The 16689-nt window shown below is 43.8% G+C and overlaps 1 protein-coding gene across 5 annotated transcripts in view; it reads left to right on the forward strand.

Moving 5' to 3' along the window:
• GIT2 (GIT ArfGAP 2) overlaps positions 1-11044 on the forward strand; it is a 51926-nt gene extending 40882 nt beyond the window's left edge. For all 5 annotated transcript variants that reach the window (XM_063085598.1, XM_063085600.1, XM_063085601.1 and 2 more), the window contains 5 exons: positions 465-554; positions 4556-4638; positions 5234-5422; positions 9647-9710; positions 10222-11044. In XM_063085598.1, the coding sequence (XP_062941668.1) occupies positions 465-554; positions 4556-4638; positions 5234-5422; positions 9647-9710; positions 10222-10434 (639 nt within the window). In that variant the 3' untranslated portion in view covers positions 10435-11044. The remainder of the gene's footprint in view (positions 1-464; positions 555-4555; positions 4639-5233; positions 5423-9646; positions 9711-10221) is intronic.
• Positions 11045-16689: the final 5645 nt, after the last annotated feature.

Here is a 16689-nt window from a genome sequence, read left to right on the forward strand (position 1 = left end):
TTTGGTGTAATGTGAATGCCATTGAATTAAGAATCTTATTTTTGTATGACTGAAAACAAAATTTAGGAAAAGTAACCTTTGTTAGTTTTCACAGTGTACTTTTTTATTTTAAAAAAATTTAAGATGTAAGGCTGTCATATTGCAAAAATTCTATAATCATTTGTATAGTTTCTCATTTTATATTATAAGTCCTGATTGAAAAACAAATACTCATTTTAGGCTATCCATTTTAAAAACTATTGGCAAATTTGACAAATTATGCTAGGTATTATCTCTGGGAGGTGTTTCACCAAGGAATTAGACATCTCTGGGGACCTGTCACTGGCTGTCATTGAGATTTCAGACTCATCTCACATAGTAAGTTGTTTCTAGGATTATTTTACTGAAGCCAGTTTAGGCGATAGGGTTTTTTTGTTTTGTTTTGTTTTGTATTTTCCCGAGTGTGTTTCTCTTTCCCCTTCCAGATCGGGAGGAGTGCGCTTGTGACCTCCTCTTCATCTCTGCCTTCCTTCCCCTCCACACTTTCCTGGTCAAGGGATGAAAGCACCCGAAGGGTTAAGTACACTCTGAATGGTCTGCTCTCTGGAAGAGGGGCAGTGCTCCTGGGCGCTTCCTGCTTGGGCCTCCTGTCCCTCGTTAACTGCCCTTCTGTCCTGCATGAGGCAGCACTTCCCTCCTGGTTTCTCACAGCACAGTGGGCACTCACAAGTGCACGTGCACGCATACCTGTAGTGAGGCAGCCTCCATTGTGTCTAACTCCACCTTGCCATTTTCTCATCATATTTAACAAAGTTCACAAATCACCCTGTAGCGTTTATTCTGAACATACTGTCCTTTTAAACAATCAGAAAATTAGCTGGCTGCTGGTTAAATATTGTAATAAGGCAAATGTGTCAGATTTGTTCAGAGCTCCAGTCATCAGATTAAAACTGCTGTTTGGACTAGCTGAAGGAATAAAATATCATGCCTTTTTTTTTAAACCTCTGACATATTTTATGTCAGCACCATGCTTGACAAACCAATATTTTTGCAGTCCCTGCATCCTGAATCGGAATTGTAACACCTAGTAGCATGGGAGGTGTGTGCAGGCGGCTGTTAGCGTAGATCCGTTCACTTGTATTGGTCAGTCAAACCCAGACTGCTGGTGTGTAATTTACACTCAGTAGCAGTACGTGATTCAGGTAAGCTCCTTCTAGAGTAGCCAGGCAATAAGTATCTATTAAGCAACTCCTCTATACCTGGCCATTTGGTAAGTCAATTAAACGGTCCTAAGGGCTTCGGTGGCACAGTCCCTGCTCCCAAAAGCACCATCAATAAAAAAGTACTTTCATGCATGGAGAGTACATGACTGTGACTTGGGGAAGCCTTAGGAAGAGCACAGGCTTTCAAGATGTGCATTCAGTTTCTGGTCCAATCTTTTTTTTAACGAATGGGTAGTGCAACTAAGGTGAGAGGAGGGAGGTGGCTGTGAGTGAGGGACCACCTTTACAGACAGGGCGCATTTGCCTTCTCTCGCATCTGGGAAAGATGGAGAGTCTTCCTTTCCCACCGCCAGTGGCATATGGCTCACCAAAGCCCTTTTGAGATTCTTTATTGCACTTTGGAAGTATTCTGTTAAAAAGAATTATTGATATATGGTACTCAAGTCTTCTGAGCAGTTCTGGAATTGAACGGTAATGTTTTCATTATAGTATTCCAGTTAAAGGAAAAGGGGCAGTTAAAAAGCAATGAAATATCTCATTTGGAATTTTATTAATAAGAGTCAAGTAAACCTCTTTTGTCCACTATGAAATTTGTGTGTTTTTTTTTGTTTGTTTGTTTTTTAAAGATGACCGGTAAGGGAATCTTAACCCTTGACTTGGTGTTGTCAGCACCACACTCTCCCAAGCGAGCTAACCAGACATCCCTATATAGGGATCCGAACCTGTGGCCTTGGTGTTATCAGCACCGCACTCTCCCGAGTGAGCCACAGGCTGGCCCTGGTTTTTTGTTTTTTGTGGTTTTTTTTTTTTTAATATTTTAGTAGCTTTGAAAATCATTGCAAGGACTGCTGCGAAAAAGTTTTGTACAAAATTAACAATTAAGTTATTTAAACTGATAATCCTGATTGTTCCTGACAGCTTCATTATGGGTTTAGATTTTTATGGTATGTCTATATTCAGAGAAAACTGTAAATCTATTAAATAAACAACCAGCACCAGCTCTAAGGTAACTTTTCTATTAACAGCTTTGAGAGAGCAGCACTTTTAACCAATAGCTCTTGGCTCTGCATGTTGACAATAATTTTCATAAAATTAAATGCTGGCTACATTGAAATCCTTATACGCTTTTGTTGACACCGATGGAGGACTTAATGCGTAAGTAACTGGTTTCCTGGGTGGTTGCTGCTGTATGTTGTCTTCTAATACTTGCAAAACATTTTGGATCACTTTTATTAGGTATGTGAGTTGTTACTCTTCTGAAATGTTTAAATGAAACTTGGTACTTTTGGTCATTACAGGTAATGCATTTAATTTGTAATTATTAAATTTACATCAAGGAAGACAAAAAGATCAGAATTTTCTGGGTTTAATTCTGTTTTCTAGGTTTTTTCCACTGAGGCAGCTCTGGATGAATTTTCCAGTGTTATTATTTAAATGCAAGTTTTTAATCCATTGATATATGTGTGTCTGTATGCACATGCACACACATTCATGTGTGTGTTTACATAAAAGCTAAAGGAAAATAAATTTAAAGATTAGTCAGACATTCCCTGCGAAAGGTAAGGTTTTGGGGGAGTTTATAGGTTTTCTGAGGTCATCTCTGGAAGACTCTGGTTTCACTGTTCCCTACGCCGGATACAGTGCCTGCCTTTGGTCTTTCATCTAGACTTCTAATAGCTGATAACTCACTGATTCATTCATAAAGCCAGATCAAATTAACACGGTGAGTGAAGCAGAACTACTTACTGGTAGGAGATAGAAACAAAAGGATCTTAAAAGTTATAGTGGGTTTTACAGAACTTAGCTTTACAAACTCCCTATACAGCTCCAAGCCAACACTTTTAATCATTTGCCAGATGAATTTGCATGGGTAAAATATGAGTTCATACTGAATTCAGGAGCCAAAAGCAAGTGTTTCATATTAGAGAAGCTAGGGACTAAAATAAAGCATTTGAGGGAAATGCAAAATTCTGAGCAGGCAGAGAAAGAGTATTTGCCCTGGGAGAGGAAAAGAAAGAGGCAGTAGGGATAGAGAACAAAATGTGGTGTGAATAAGGCTCCCCACCGTGGGCTGGCTGCCTTGCCTATACCCATTAAGACCTTCAGAGGACCAAGCAGTATTATCAGTAATGAGCAAATAAGTAGACTTCATGTAGGCTTTCTTAAACTGACTTACTCTAAAGTAGATATTCTTTTGGATGAAGCTACAGGGTCTCCATATGTTTAAACAAGGCTGTTTACAGCTATATCCTTAGCTACATTTTATTGCAGCATCAATAAAAGTCCTTAGTCATGTTTTGATTAACTTGGATTAAATTTGAGGTATGGTGCTGGAAATAGCTCAAACTTGTATTTTACAAGGTAATCAATTTAGGTTTTGAATCAACTTCCACCAGTTTCTGTTCTAGGTGAAGAAATTCTCAAATATTATGAATAAAACAAATACTGGGGGAAAATAATTTTTACTAAACACTCCAGAACAAACATAATCCCCTTCAGTGGAATATGATCCCCTTCAAATTTTGTCACCCTGGAAGGCCCTGTATTTAGCAGTGCTGCCATTTGTTCACAACATTTTTAGGATTCCTCTTTTGAACCTACATCCCATTTTTGGATCTCCACAGTTGCACCAAATCTTTATATTTTAAGGGGTAGATATTTTTAGAAACAGATAAAAGTGGTTTGAAACCAAGTGTCATTCTGAGTTAATCCATTTTGGTTCACAAACAACATGTGGCTATAAACTAATAATACTCATTTTCTAATGGGGCTCATAAAAACTGTCTCTGAGGTAGTTCTTGGAGAGCCATGAGAGCTTTGAGCAGTGTCAATCACCAGGACCCCGAGCATGAAATATTGGAGATAGTAGGAGATAGGACATCTGGGTTCTTGGTCCTATTTTTCTATGGACTCCAGCCTTTAGTGTGTCACCCAGTTATTTTGGCCCTTCATATTCCCATCTGGTGTTAAACCAGACAGTCTGCAAGCGGCTTCCAGCGCTGTAGGTCTGTGGTCATGTAAGTGCTGGCATGTTTGCTTTTTAACTGGGTCTCATTATATTACAAACTCCATATTCCTTTGAGAACTAAAAGAGGGCATGTTGCCTTGTGTGTCTGTGTTAGTTTGTACCATGGATCTGTTTATGGAATAGCCACTGAGCTGAGAAGAAAATGATGCAAGGAAGGAAAGAAACCATTTCTGGGTTAACTGTTCATCTTTTACTAAATTTTCACTTAAGGATTGGATCCTGTCCCAAATGAGATCTGAGGCATGAGGGCCATGTAGCCTAACAGGTAGTGATTACTGGGGAAGTTTCCTGAGAAGTGTCTCATGTCCCCTCTTCTTTCTTGTAGGCATCCAGGCTGGAGAAGCAGAACAGCACACCTGAGAGTGACTATGACAACACTGCCAATGACACGGAGCCAGATGACACGGGGTACATCTGCAAGAAGAGCGTGCCTGTGGGTGGGCTCTCAAATACCAGAGAGCTGGCAGGCTTTGGCCAGCAGAGGCAGTTCATCACCTACACCCCTTTTCTCTACTGTCAGACCCATAAGTTCTTGAAATATCATAGTTTACATCTCACGTTATTGCCACAGGGGCCTTTTTTTCTTTTACCAGCATGTTGTATGTCTCTAGGTATCTGCAGTGTGGTTAAAATCAGTGCTTCACTTCATTGTTAAATCTGCATTAGGTTACTTTCTGCATTCGTAGCCAAGGAATTGGCTTGGCTGGGGATGGCTTTAGAACTACACACACCCCCCACTCCAGTTATTTCTGTCCCTTTTCCCCTCCTTCACCCTTTTTACCATGGTCATAACTTCCAGCCCTATAGTAAGAATGAAACGGCTTCCACATGAGCTGTAGCTGCCAGCTGATAAAACAGAGCCTTGTGAGTTTCCTTCTAGGCAGGATAAAGGAAACCACAAAAATAATCTTGTGCATTCAGCCAGTGCATGCAAAGTGGCTCCTAGAAACAGAAGTGGCTAACAAGGGCCCATCGTGTTTAACCATTTCTTTAACCTTCACAGGTCAAGCCGAAAGGGAAGGCAAAGGAGTATGGTGTGGCCAGGCGATAGCCTAGTGCCAGACACAGGAGAACCCCACGTGGCCCCTAGCCCTGCCCTGCCCAGCACTGAAGACGTCATCCGGAAGACAGAACAGATCACCAAAAATATACAGGAGCTCTTGAGAGCAGCCCAAGAAAATAAACATGACAGGTAAGGGGCTGGAACCCCTGCTCGTAGAGAATGTGGGAACACGCTCTGATGGGGACACTGCTCCAGTTCCCAACAGAGGTGGTTTCCCGTGTGCCTGCTTGCAGATTTTCAGGAGAGGCTTAAGAACACTGTGTTAGGGCCAGCCCATGGCTCACTTGGGAGAGTGTGGTGCTGACAACACCAAGTCAAGGGTTAAGATCCCCTTACCGGTCATCTTTAAAAAAAAAAAAAAAAAGAACAACTGTGTTGATTTGAGTTTTGATTGTCTGGGTTTTTTCACGTGGTGTGTTCATGTCTTTCATCTTGTTACAAAGCTCTCTGAAAATAAATGCCTCTAGAAATAGAATGGCAGCATCTTTGGGGTGGTGGTAGTCTAAGTCTTAGATGGAGACTGGGGAGAGGTTCTCTCACAACCTGCTGTTGATCTTTCTGGCCATGCTGCCTCCTTGGATCCCCTCAGCTAGGGACAAGGTTGCTGGCACAAAATGTAGCCTGAAAAGAACCTGATTTCTTGTCTGTCCCCAACCGTGTGTGTGTGAGAGCTTCTAACAAACAAGTGGTTTAGAAATAAAAGTTGATCTAATGGCCCAACTGATTGTCTACTCATGAAAGAAGAGGCTACTTCCTCTGAACAGAAGCATCTGCAGTTATTTCTCACTGTAAGGAGGTGGCTGGCTCTTGCTTTAACTTACCCCTTTGATCTCCGAGAGTGAATTCTCTGAGAACGTCTGTTAAGTTGTGAGCTGTTCTGGGTGACATCCTAGTTTCCTGCGGCTGGCTGGATCCAAACACACTCATAAACGTTGTTTGACATCATCCCATTGAGTTGGAGAGCGCAGCAGGGTCAAACCCAAGAACAGTCTCATTCTTTTCATTAGGTTGGCCAAGTTAAGGACTTCAGCCTGGAACTTGTCTTTGTGCCTCGCACGAACAAAAGGCGTTCAAAGAATGCAATAGAGTTCATTCTTTCCTCCCTCTGTTCTCTTCCTCCCCATGAAGATGCATCCCTGCCCTTGTGTTCTCTCCTGTGCTCCTGGGACTGCCATGCCAACCTCCCCTTTTCCCTTTTTCTCTTATACAGCTCACACTTCTCCCAATGTCGTTATTTCCCAGTAGGGAAGATAGGAATAGGCCATGTTTATCAAAGGGTAAGAGTTGGTCCTCATGGGTGGGCTGCTGGAGGGTCCTCGGAGAAAAAGAGGAACCTGTATCATTTCTCAGCCTGTTTTCATGAAACCATATAGGTGCCTGTCTTCCTCCTTCCCTTGGCCCCAGGCCTCCATGCTGTACTCAGCCTTCCCAGCCTCACGTATTGTAAGTCACAGCCACTTTGCTCAGGGCACAGCCTTGGCAATGAGTGATTTCGCATCTCATTACATGAAGCAGAGTGTTCCACAGCTTTCCAAAGTAGTTTTTGACAGTGTTGAAGGTAATCTTGATGCAAGAGTAACACCTTCCCAAGTGTTCTCCCACCACTTCCAGTGTGCTTCGCTTTCTGCCTCCTGCAGTTCCTAAGTGCTGTGCTTGTAGTTCAGACTGAAAAATGTGCTCGTACTGTGTTGCTGTCTTTGGTGGTTGTCAAAAATATAAATACCTGCTCTGAGGCCATTTATGGCTTCAAATATTGCAGTATGGTACTTGGTATAATTTGAGAATTTCTTTTTTTGTTCTTTTTTCTTTTTTAAGGTATATAAATCAGGACTGGCCAGTTAGCTCTGTTGGGTAGAGTGCAGCCTTATAACCCCAAGGTCATGGGTTCGGATCCCCATCCCAGCCAGCCACACAAACACACACCAAAGTATAAATCCTTTCAACATATTTTTGATGTGATTTCTTTTTTTTTTTAAGACTATGAGAGAATGATGTAGAGATTTTAATCATTAGCTCATTCTTTTGGTTTAAAACCAGAACTGGTTTAGAGAATTTACATTTTATAAATTGTTCAGTGTCCTGTTAAAATCTCTATGGTCCCATCTCCTGGTCCTCCAACCTCGCTCCCACCTGCTCACACACACACACATTTCAGGGATTACAACATAATATGCACGAAAGTCTTTTTGAGGAAAGATACCAATTTGAAATTGTGAATGTGAACTCCCTCTAATAAAGGAGAAGGATTTCCTCTATAATCTGCATGTGCTTTGTGTTGTAGCTTGTCAAGGACTTCCCAAAGTAGTTCAGAAGAAGTGAACTTTTGAGAGATGGGCTTAGGAAAAATTCCTTCTTTATGTAGTAGGGGGAAAGGGTGACTTGTATTTCTCAAAATGAAACCATAACCAGCAAAACATAAAACTCTTGTGGGGTTCTCAGTTACTGTGCTATTAATGGACACACGGGTTCAAGAAACATTCATGCGTGATGCAAGTGATTCCTATAGACATGCTCTTATCTCTTTCTGCATGTCTGTGTGACCAGGTGTGTTGTTGCCCCTTCATATTTGCAACTTAAATAACTCCTTATGCATTGGCATTTGTGTTACTACATGGTATATGGTTCTAATTTCTCCCAAAGGTGAAAGTCAAGATTTGCCATTTGAAGGCATTTTTGGACACTATAAACCATTTTTCTGAAACATAATGGTTTAATTAAAGTGAAGGCAGTCTTTCAAATGGTTTTGATACTAGATTTCTTACTAAGATGCAGCACAGAGTTCGCTTATGTCAGTCTATTCAGAAGCCAACTTCATGGTTTAAAAGAGGAGGAAAGAATGTTACTTGAGGGCTTTAAGTCTATGATGGATGCTGAATGGCATTTGTTTTAGTATCTTAGAAGGAAAATTTTTAAAACACACAGCCACATGGGTTCTTGTGTCAGGCCAAAACTATGGTATTCACAGTGGTAATTCCTAACATGCTAAAATTGGGCTCTTAAACTACTTTTCCCATAGCCCAGTTCCCTTCTGGGTCATGGTTCAGTCCTCCTAGAAACAAAGCCCAGGCTTGGTGGCCATGTGGTATCTAAGAACTGTCACTTAATAATACTGTCACCAATTTGTGTTTCTCTGCATCTTGAAGCACATACTACTCCAGGCACAAACCTAACATTTTTAAGGTACAAGAAACTAGCCCATCCATTATATGTCATGGTACTAAGAAATAGAATCCTGGATGAAATCAAAGTCTTAATTCTTCCAGTTCTCACCACAAGAAGTCAAGTCACCACTCATCAGTGGGAAGTGGTTTACTACAAAAAGAGATGTGAATCTGTCACCTCTTTGATATTAGGAGCCAGGCTCAGTCTCTGGACAGCGGGTTTGAGCTCAGCCCTCCTTTTACCATCTGTGGGACCTGGACATGTTCTCCTCCTCTCCAAGTTTCAGTTTCCTCATTTGAAAAATGGTTGTGATAATAGTTCCAACCTCACAGGGCTGTTGGCAAGATTACATGAGTCTGCAGAGTCAGTGCTCCATAAGCCGTGACTTTCATAGTGTCATCTACAGGGCCACTAGAAAGCCAGGCAGCCTGGAAGAAAGGATGAGAACAGGCAGATTTAATGCACTATGTTTTGTTAGGGCCTGTCAACAGGCAGAGAAAGCACTGATTACACTGATAGCATTTTATTACAAATAAGCACATATGGCAACTTATGAGAAAGGAGATAAGTGTCTGAACAAGTATGGGAAGCAGACCTCAGTATTTTCTCTTATACGAAGTAAAGATTTTGACAGACCTCAGTATTTTCTGTTATACAAAGTAAAGATTTTGACTCCCTGACAATTCAGATGCATTTGAACGTAAGGAATTTAGAAGTGTTCCCTGGTTAAATGACACGTGGATATTGAGGTGTAGGCTCCAATTGTAATTTTAAGGACTTTTTTTTAGTCCCTTTTGTTTCACTTCTGTGGCCTTTGGCATGGAAATCCTTGTTTCTTGTTCTAGAAATTAGGATGATGAAACACGTGAGAAGTACATGATCAGCTTGAGGAGGTGTGAATATCTCCATGTACTGTTTTGTGGCTTCACCTGGCCAGTAGTGTATATTCCCACATTTCACACCTGGAGACTGTTTTTATCAGATTGAATGAATTTTCCAGAAAGGATGGGGGACGCTTCTTTATTATAACCACATGCCTTCTGTTGATGTGGGGTTCACTGCATGCTGGAGGCCGCTGCAGCCCCTGCCCCTTCTTAAGGGAATGTAAATGGAACCTGTTCTAGCCCTGAGTATTCTCCACCTCTGAATCATTCTTTCTGTCTGTGAATAACCTCTTCCATATTCTTGCAGTTATATTCCCTGCTCAGAGCGGATACACGTAGCTGTTACAGAAATGGCAGCATTATTCCCCAAAGTAAGTCACTTCTACTCACTTGGTTTAGATCCTTTTAAATGAACTGCAAGAAATTTCTTTATGACCTTTATATTAGCCTTTTTATAGCACTTAGAGTTTTAAATATGTAAATATGTAAGCAGTCATATAGAGCTTTGAAATATTTTCTTCTATATGAATATTGATTTTAATAAGAATGTACAGGTCAAGTGCTAAAAGGCAAAGCATTAACAGAATAAAATTTTATCTGAAATATTTCACCCACACGGATTATTATTTTTCAAAAACTACAAAATAGCACATACTATTAAAGTATGCACTTTGAGCCTAGTATTTCGGCATCTCTTACACTGTGGGCTGCAAAGCTTGCAGGGTTTAGAGCACCCTTGTTGAAAAAGTGCATGGCACACTGCCCTGCATTCTGTGGAACAACTTGAGTTGTTTTCAGAAGAATGCTTGTCACTTGTTCTTGGACGTCCACCCTGCAGCTCATGGCAATGCTATTTTTTGGGGGGTTTTTTTTTCTGTCTAGAAACCCAAGTCTGACACTGTGAGGACTTCCCTTCGTTTACTGACATCCAGTGCCTACCGACTCCAGTCTGAGTGCAAGAAGACCCTCCCAGGGGACTCTGGCTCACCCACTGACGTCCGGCTGGCCACACAGCAGGTCATTCAGTGTGCCTACGACATCGCCAAGGCTGCCAAACAGCTAGTCACCATCACCACCAAGGAGAACAGCAACTGAACAGCAGAGCACTGTCCCTCCTGTTCTCTAGGCTTTTTAAAGTCCAATCTCCAATTTAGACATGGAACTCTTCAGATTTTTACAAAAACAAACATTTGATGATGGTTTAAAACTTTTTAAAAGAAAACTCAGTATTATTTTTGCATGTTTTCTAACAAATTTTCAACTATTAATTTAACCCACTTGCCTTATTTTGTGCCTGTTTGCCAGTTTAGTTTCTGATGTTCTGTTGTATTGTCAACGACTATTGAGTTAATGATCGTATACATCCCAAAGTATGGTTGCATTGTTTAAAGTTTGTTAAAACTTTTCTGTCCCTTAAACTCCCTGCCTATGGCTAAAACTATAAATGAATTTTTTTAGTAAAACATTTTCTTGAGAGAGTTGGGTAAAAAAATCAGAATTATCTGTTCCCTACCAAGCATCGTGCAATAAGTGAATTTTCCAACCTACCACAAAAATCTCTGAGTTTGGGGTATCTCCAAGTATGTGTGTAGAAAAAGGACTTTGCCACTTTCTAAAAACAGTGTAACAGTCTCTTTCAGAAGGAAACAATGAATTGATCTGTTTCTTCTAACGCTTCTATCATGTTAAATGTTCTGTTATTTAATTTTTTTTATCTTGATCTTCTGTCTCTATATTTTACCGTCATCTTCAAGTATCCGTGGAGTCAGATAAAGCATTCACCCTCCATGGCATGTCTCATTTGCCTGTTTTCAGGGTAGGAGCAACACCCCTGCTATCACCCACAGTCAAGTGCTCTGCCTTACCCCTGTACACCAGATTATTCGGAGCGTGCGGCAAAGGGAAGCATCAGGCTAACAAGCCATGATGAATTTTGTACCACCCATTCAGATATCACTGCCACAAACTGTGGGGAAAAGAAATCATCGACTCCCTGGCATTGTGTTGTACCTTTCACCCACAGTCAGTCACTTATAGCCTTCTCATATGAGCTGCTAAGGACTTTATCAGGTAAGGTGTATACAGTCATCTGATTTAGTTTCTCCTCCATCACCTTGCTGGGACTTAAAATTAGACTTCAACTTTCAAGATTCCTTAAAGAGTGCTCTGGCTAACCACCAGCTCTTCCAAACTACGAGAGGGTACAGGTTTCAGTTCTGGAACATGCTGTGATTGTTTTCTAAATTACTAAAAAGCCCTTGTTCTGAATGTTAAAGCATCTTTCCGTCCCTGTGTTTTGTGTGGGTTTGGTTCAGACCCTGACCTGACAGAGCAGGTGATATGGACAAATGAAGTGAGCCAGGTGTGCGGCAGGTGGGGGCAGGAAGGGGGGATGGCTGAGGAGTCCATGGACCACCCCGTAGCAACATCATCTCCCCAGCTCTACTCATGTTGCCATGTGGAAAAATGGGCCTGGGGTTGCCAGAGCTTTGATATTTCAAGAGACACCAGAAATGAATTATTTTTTTTTATGCCATCTCTCCATTTATAAATGTGGGCAACCAGTCTGAACATTTTCTCAGAACACATGCAGGTGAGCTCTGGCCTCCAGGCTGGCAGCTCACTGTGATGCGGCCCCCCCACCCTGTGTTAGGTTGCTCTCTTTACCTGTATATCCTGTCCCGTAGTAGTCATTCACACGTGAAGAAGTCAGAATAGTCACAGTACAAGTTGCCTCAGTATGGGCTAACTAAGCCTCTGCCTTCACAGAACTGATCCATAAACACCTTTATAGCCTGACCGTATGCTGTCATGAGAGGAGCACCACAATGATGTCTGGTTTACTAAGCCACAGTGTGTGAATGCTTTTGTTGGGTTTTGCTACATTATGAATAGCATGGGAGAAAATCCACATCTCCAGAAGACTAGCCCGCCTGTTTGTCCGCACAGCCCTAAGTGCCGAGTTACGGTTGGATGCTCCAGGGATGCCTTCTAGAAGGGGGCCTCCCAAGCACCGTCTGGTAAACTTTTCTTCATATTTTGTGTGCTTAGCTATCCCTCTTTCTTGCACACACCTGCCCCTGCTGTTGGGCTCCCCAAGGTCTTCAGAAAAGGCCCAGCTGCCATCCTGAACTGGCATCCTTGGCCTCCCAGGGAGGACAGGCTTCTGTAGAGGCCTCTGGCAAGTGAGTTGTCTGCAGTAGGAAAAGCCGTATTTTCAGTTGAGCTAGAGGACCTGCATTAGAGGATGTGGTTTTTATGCCCCTAGAGAAAGTCAAGGAATGTGGGGACCAACAAAGCATTTCCAGTTATAAGAATCCCACAGAAGAGCTTGCTTGGTTAACCCACGGTGCCGGAACTCCGAACAGAAGTTCCCAGACAGAGCGACATGCAGCAATTGGAGGCCTGCAAGTCGTCCTTCTTGTGTGCCCTGCACATTTCCTTAGCCTCCTCTGAGATCCGGTGTCAGAGTTCTCTGCTCCTGTTAGCAAATCACACCTGGTCCGAACTCTTGCTCTGGCCACCTTGTGCACATGGATTCCATAGCCTTGTACTAGCAATGTCTGCATTCTGCAATGTTGTTTCTTTGCCTTTTATTCTCAGTCACCCCTCCCTCCCCACACCCCTCTCTTCCCCCAAAGCTGATAGGACAGAGGTGCACTTTATGAAACTGGCACTTGGCTCAACAGAAGGAAACAGCTCTACCCCTAAGCTCCTTTCACTGAAATCATCTTCTGCCTCGGAATGCAAATAGTTCTTATTTGCCAAAGAATAATGAATTGGGCCCAAAGATCAAACACAGCATTTCATAAAATCGGAACTATAAATGCACAACTCAGGAGCTGTTAGTTCCTCAAGTGATTTAAGTTGCAGAACCAAGAGTGAAACTAGCAGGTTTTTGTCCTCAACAACATCCATGAGCTTTCCAATAGCACAGTTTTATTTCTTTCCTTGTCCTGGTTGAAGGTCTCACTTGTTCTTACAAAAGAAAATGCTGCATAGGAAAAATGCCTTTTATCCAACTGTGTTTTATCCATGTCACTCATAATTCTGTACCTATTTTTCATTTTTATTGTACATTCTATTCCTGTAATTATTGTACCCTGTAAGTGTTGTAAAATCATTTTGGAATTTGTGCCTGCTAGTTATGCAATAAACAGGCTCTATAAATGTCTTTGTGGTAATGCTGTGCCTCCCATCAATTAGTTAATGTTTCCAGATGCTTGGTACAAGTTTGGAGAAAGTTCTTCTCACATAATGCCATTTTAAATGAGAAGGGGTTGAATGTGTTCCCTTCCTTAGGGCTCTGTCAGTTTTACAGTGGTGACGAACTTTTTCTTCCTCTGTGCTTTTTTAAAAGAAATCCCGCTTTAAGATATTAGTTCCAAGTAACTTATCATGATATATTTACTCCCTAACTTTAATTTTTTTAATTCAACTAAAGCCAGCTGAGCACAGGTGCCCTCCCACTTCCTAATGGGTGATCCGGTCATGGAATTAGTTCAGTCTCTTAAGGCCACCACTTTTTTTTATTTTCAGGGAAAGGCCCACTATGCAGGTTCATAGTGGGACTGGTATAGTTTTATATCTGGGTTCATCCAGGCTGCTCACGGTCACCAGCAGTTGTCCTCTGGTGAGGACACTTGGAGAGGTGGCTTCCAAATGGAAGAAGGGGTGGGGTAAAACCCACCCATCATGGTGCCTTTCCGAGAAGTCGGAAAGACGCAGCATTTCCAGTTTGTGATCCAGCTTGTCTGGGAGAAGGGCTGTGAGTGATGGAACCAGCGGGAGGGACAGCCGCTCACACCCAGAATGGCCCCCTGGGGCAGAGGTTCTCAAAGGAGCCAGCCTCAGACCCTGGGGGCCCTGAAGGGCCCCACCGCCTCAGTCTCTGGTTCAGCAGCTCTGGGATGGGGACTGGGGGTTTTCTAACTGACATTTCTAACAAGTCCCTGAGTGCTGTTGGCACTGGGTGTCCAGGGACCACACTGAGAAGCACTGCTGTATTTTCAGGCCGCTCCCACCACACAGCTCCTTGCCTTCTACTTCTAAGCATGTTTTCATAATATGTATATAATAACAATTATAATTTTAGCTGGCATATACTCTGTCAGGCACTCTGCTAAGTTCTCTACATGTATTAACTCACTTAATCCTCACTACAACCTTATGAAGTAGGAATGTTTATTTCCATTTTACAGATGACAAGTCCCACATCTGAAGGAAGCAGGGGGAGTATGTTAGTTATTGTTCAGTTCGGTGTGGCCACGTCCTGTTTTCCATGACCCTAGCAGAGTCCGTTAACTGAGGAGCCGGAGAACGAGCCCCAGGCTGGAGGCAGAGTCCGTTAACTGAGGAGCCGGAGAACGAGCCCCGGGCTGGAGGTGGAGCTGTCAGCCTAGATGCTCTGAGGCCGCCTGGAAGGCCCGTTCCTCTTGAGTCTAGTAAGGGGCCAGGTGGGTGACTGAGACTGTGGAAATAACTGTCTTTTACAACCTGTCGGCTTGTGCCCCCAAAGCCCAGGTCCCTCGAGCAGGGGACTGTGACTCACTCCCCGAGTCCCTGGTGCCTGGGCTTCTCCAATGTTCCTTGAGTGGCTGAACAGAAGGACTGCCCAAGCTCATCTGTCCACTGGCTCGAGACACTGTGAGAGCAGCTCATCTGTCCGTGGGGCTGCACACAGGCTGCCTCACCACGGGGACAGCTTGGTGGCCATCTGAGGAGGTACCTGCTGCCCAACAGGCTGGATGTACAAGGTTGTCCAAGAGCTGGTCCGTGTAGGACACAGACTCCAGGTGTCCCTTCCTCTCCCAGCCGACCATTGAGCAGAAGCCAGAGCCACCCTTGGGCCTAGCTAAGGTCATTCCAACTGCTTTACAGGTTCATGTGTCAACTGCCACAGAACAGGTCACTGGGGGAAGGGTCTGCTGGAGATAGCGGTGCACAAACCCTTTGCCTCGTCTCCCGCCACCCCCAACCCCCATACCCAGGCTCTTGCCTCGGCGCACAGCTCCCCAACTGCTCTGTCTTCCCAGGTCCCCAGACTGTGTAAACCTGCTCTGAACTTCTCAGCCTGATTGTTTTCCCAAAGGCGGCTTCTCTCCAAGGACCCCAGTGTCTCCTTCTCCAAAATCCCTCTTCTCACCCCTTCCCAACACCTTCCCTTCACGGGGCTCACTTTCCCCTTTCCCTCTCATCCTCCCCCTGGGCCCAGCTCTCCACCTCCCTTCCCTTTCAGAACCCCAAGTCATTACCACTTGCCTGGTCTTGACCTCTTCCCTTGGCCTAGTCCTATAAGTCACATGTCTTGCCCACATCTTACAGACAGGGAAGTTCTGAAATCTAACTTGGTCTTGTGGCTTGCGCCTGCCAGACCTAAGATTGGCATTTGGCCATGCCCTGTGCCATGTCTTGCTGTCTGCTCCCCTCTTCCAGCTGCCCCTTCCCAGTCTTTCCATACCCCAACCTGTTTCAGACCAGAGGGGCTGAGTTAACACTAGCACTCACTACTTGCAGCCACTAGGCTAAGTGCTGTGGTCATTTTCCAGTTAATTATCAAAGCAATCTCATAAAGCAGGAATTGAAAGTACCCCCATTTTGCATTTGAGGAAACCAAGGCTCGGCCCTTATTGCCCAGTTGGTGGTGGAGGACATCTGAGCAGAGAGCCTGTGCTCTTAACCATGACGCTGTGCTGGCACAGGTGGACCTGGAACCAGACAGGGTGAGGACTGGCCGAAGCCTTGGCACAGGTACAATTGGAGGGAGGGACGGAGCCCACCTCCTCACATTCCTCTTTCCTGAGAGTGTTGGTGCAGGGAGGCCCCCCAGGAGGTATTGCTTGCCGTGCGGTCCTCAGAAGGAGGTTTAAATAGAGCCTGGGTGCCGGGTTTGTGTTTTGTCTTCCAGTTCCTTATTTTTGCCAGAAGTATTTCTCGTCTTTTCTGTTTCAAATTGAGATAGTCGGTAACTGCTGCTAAAGTAAGACTCTGATCTCTGTGGAGGACGTCGCCCAGTTCAAGTCTTGGAGTGTTTCGAGGACCTCACAGATTCCATAAGCACATCGACTTACCCTGAGTTGGCCACTCTGGAAGTAGGAGGCTCCCTTCAGGGCACAGCACAGGCCCATCCACCCCATCCCCAGAGTGGGGAGAGACCCCCCTCCCAACCAAGGGTGGGAGGAAGCCTCTGACTCAGTGACAGAGAGTGAGGCCTGGAGACTGAGTGACCTGCTTCCCATTAAAACGATGAACTCCTGCCCAAGTTTGGCAGCAGAGACATGGTCGATTCTACCACCGGCAAGTTGTTTCCTGAGGGGGAACATCCTTTTGGCAGGAGCAATAGGTCCTTCT

This window comes from Cynocephalus volans, chromosome 2, assembly GCF_027409185.1.
Source record: "Cynocephalus volans isolate mCynVol1 chromosome 2, mCynVol1.pri, whole genome shotgun sequence".
NCBI classification, from domain to species: Eukaryota; Metazoa; Chordata; class Mammalia; order Dermoptera; family Cynocephalidae; genus Cynocephalus; species Cynocephalus volans.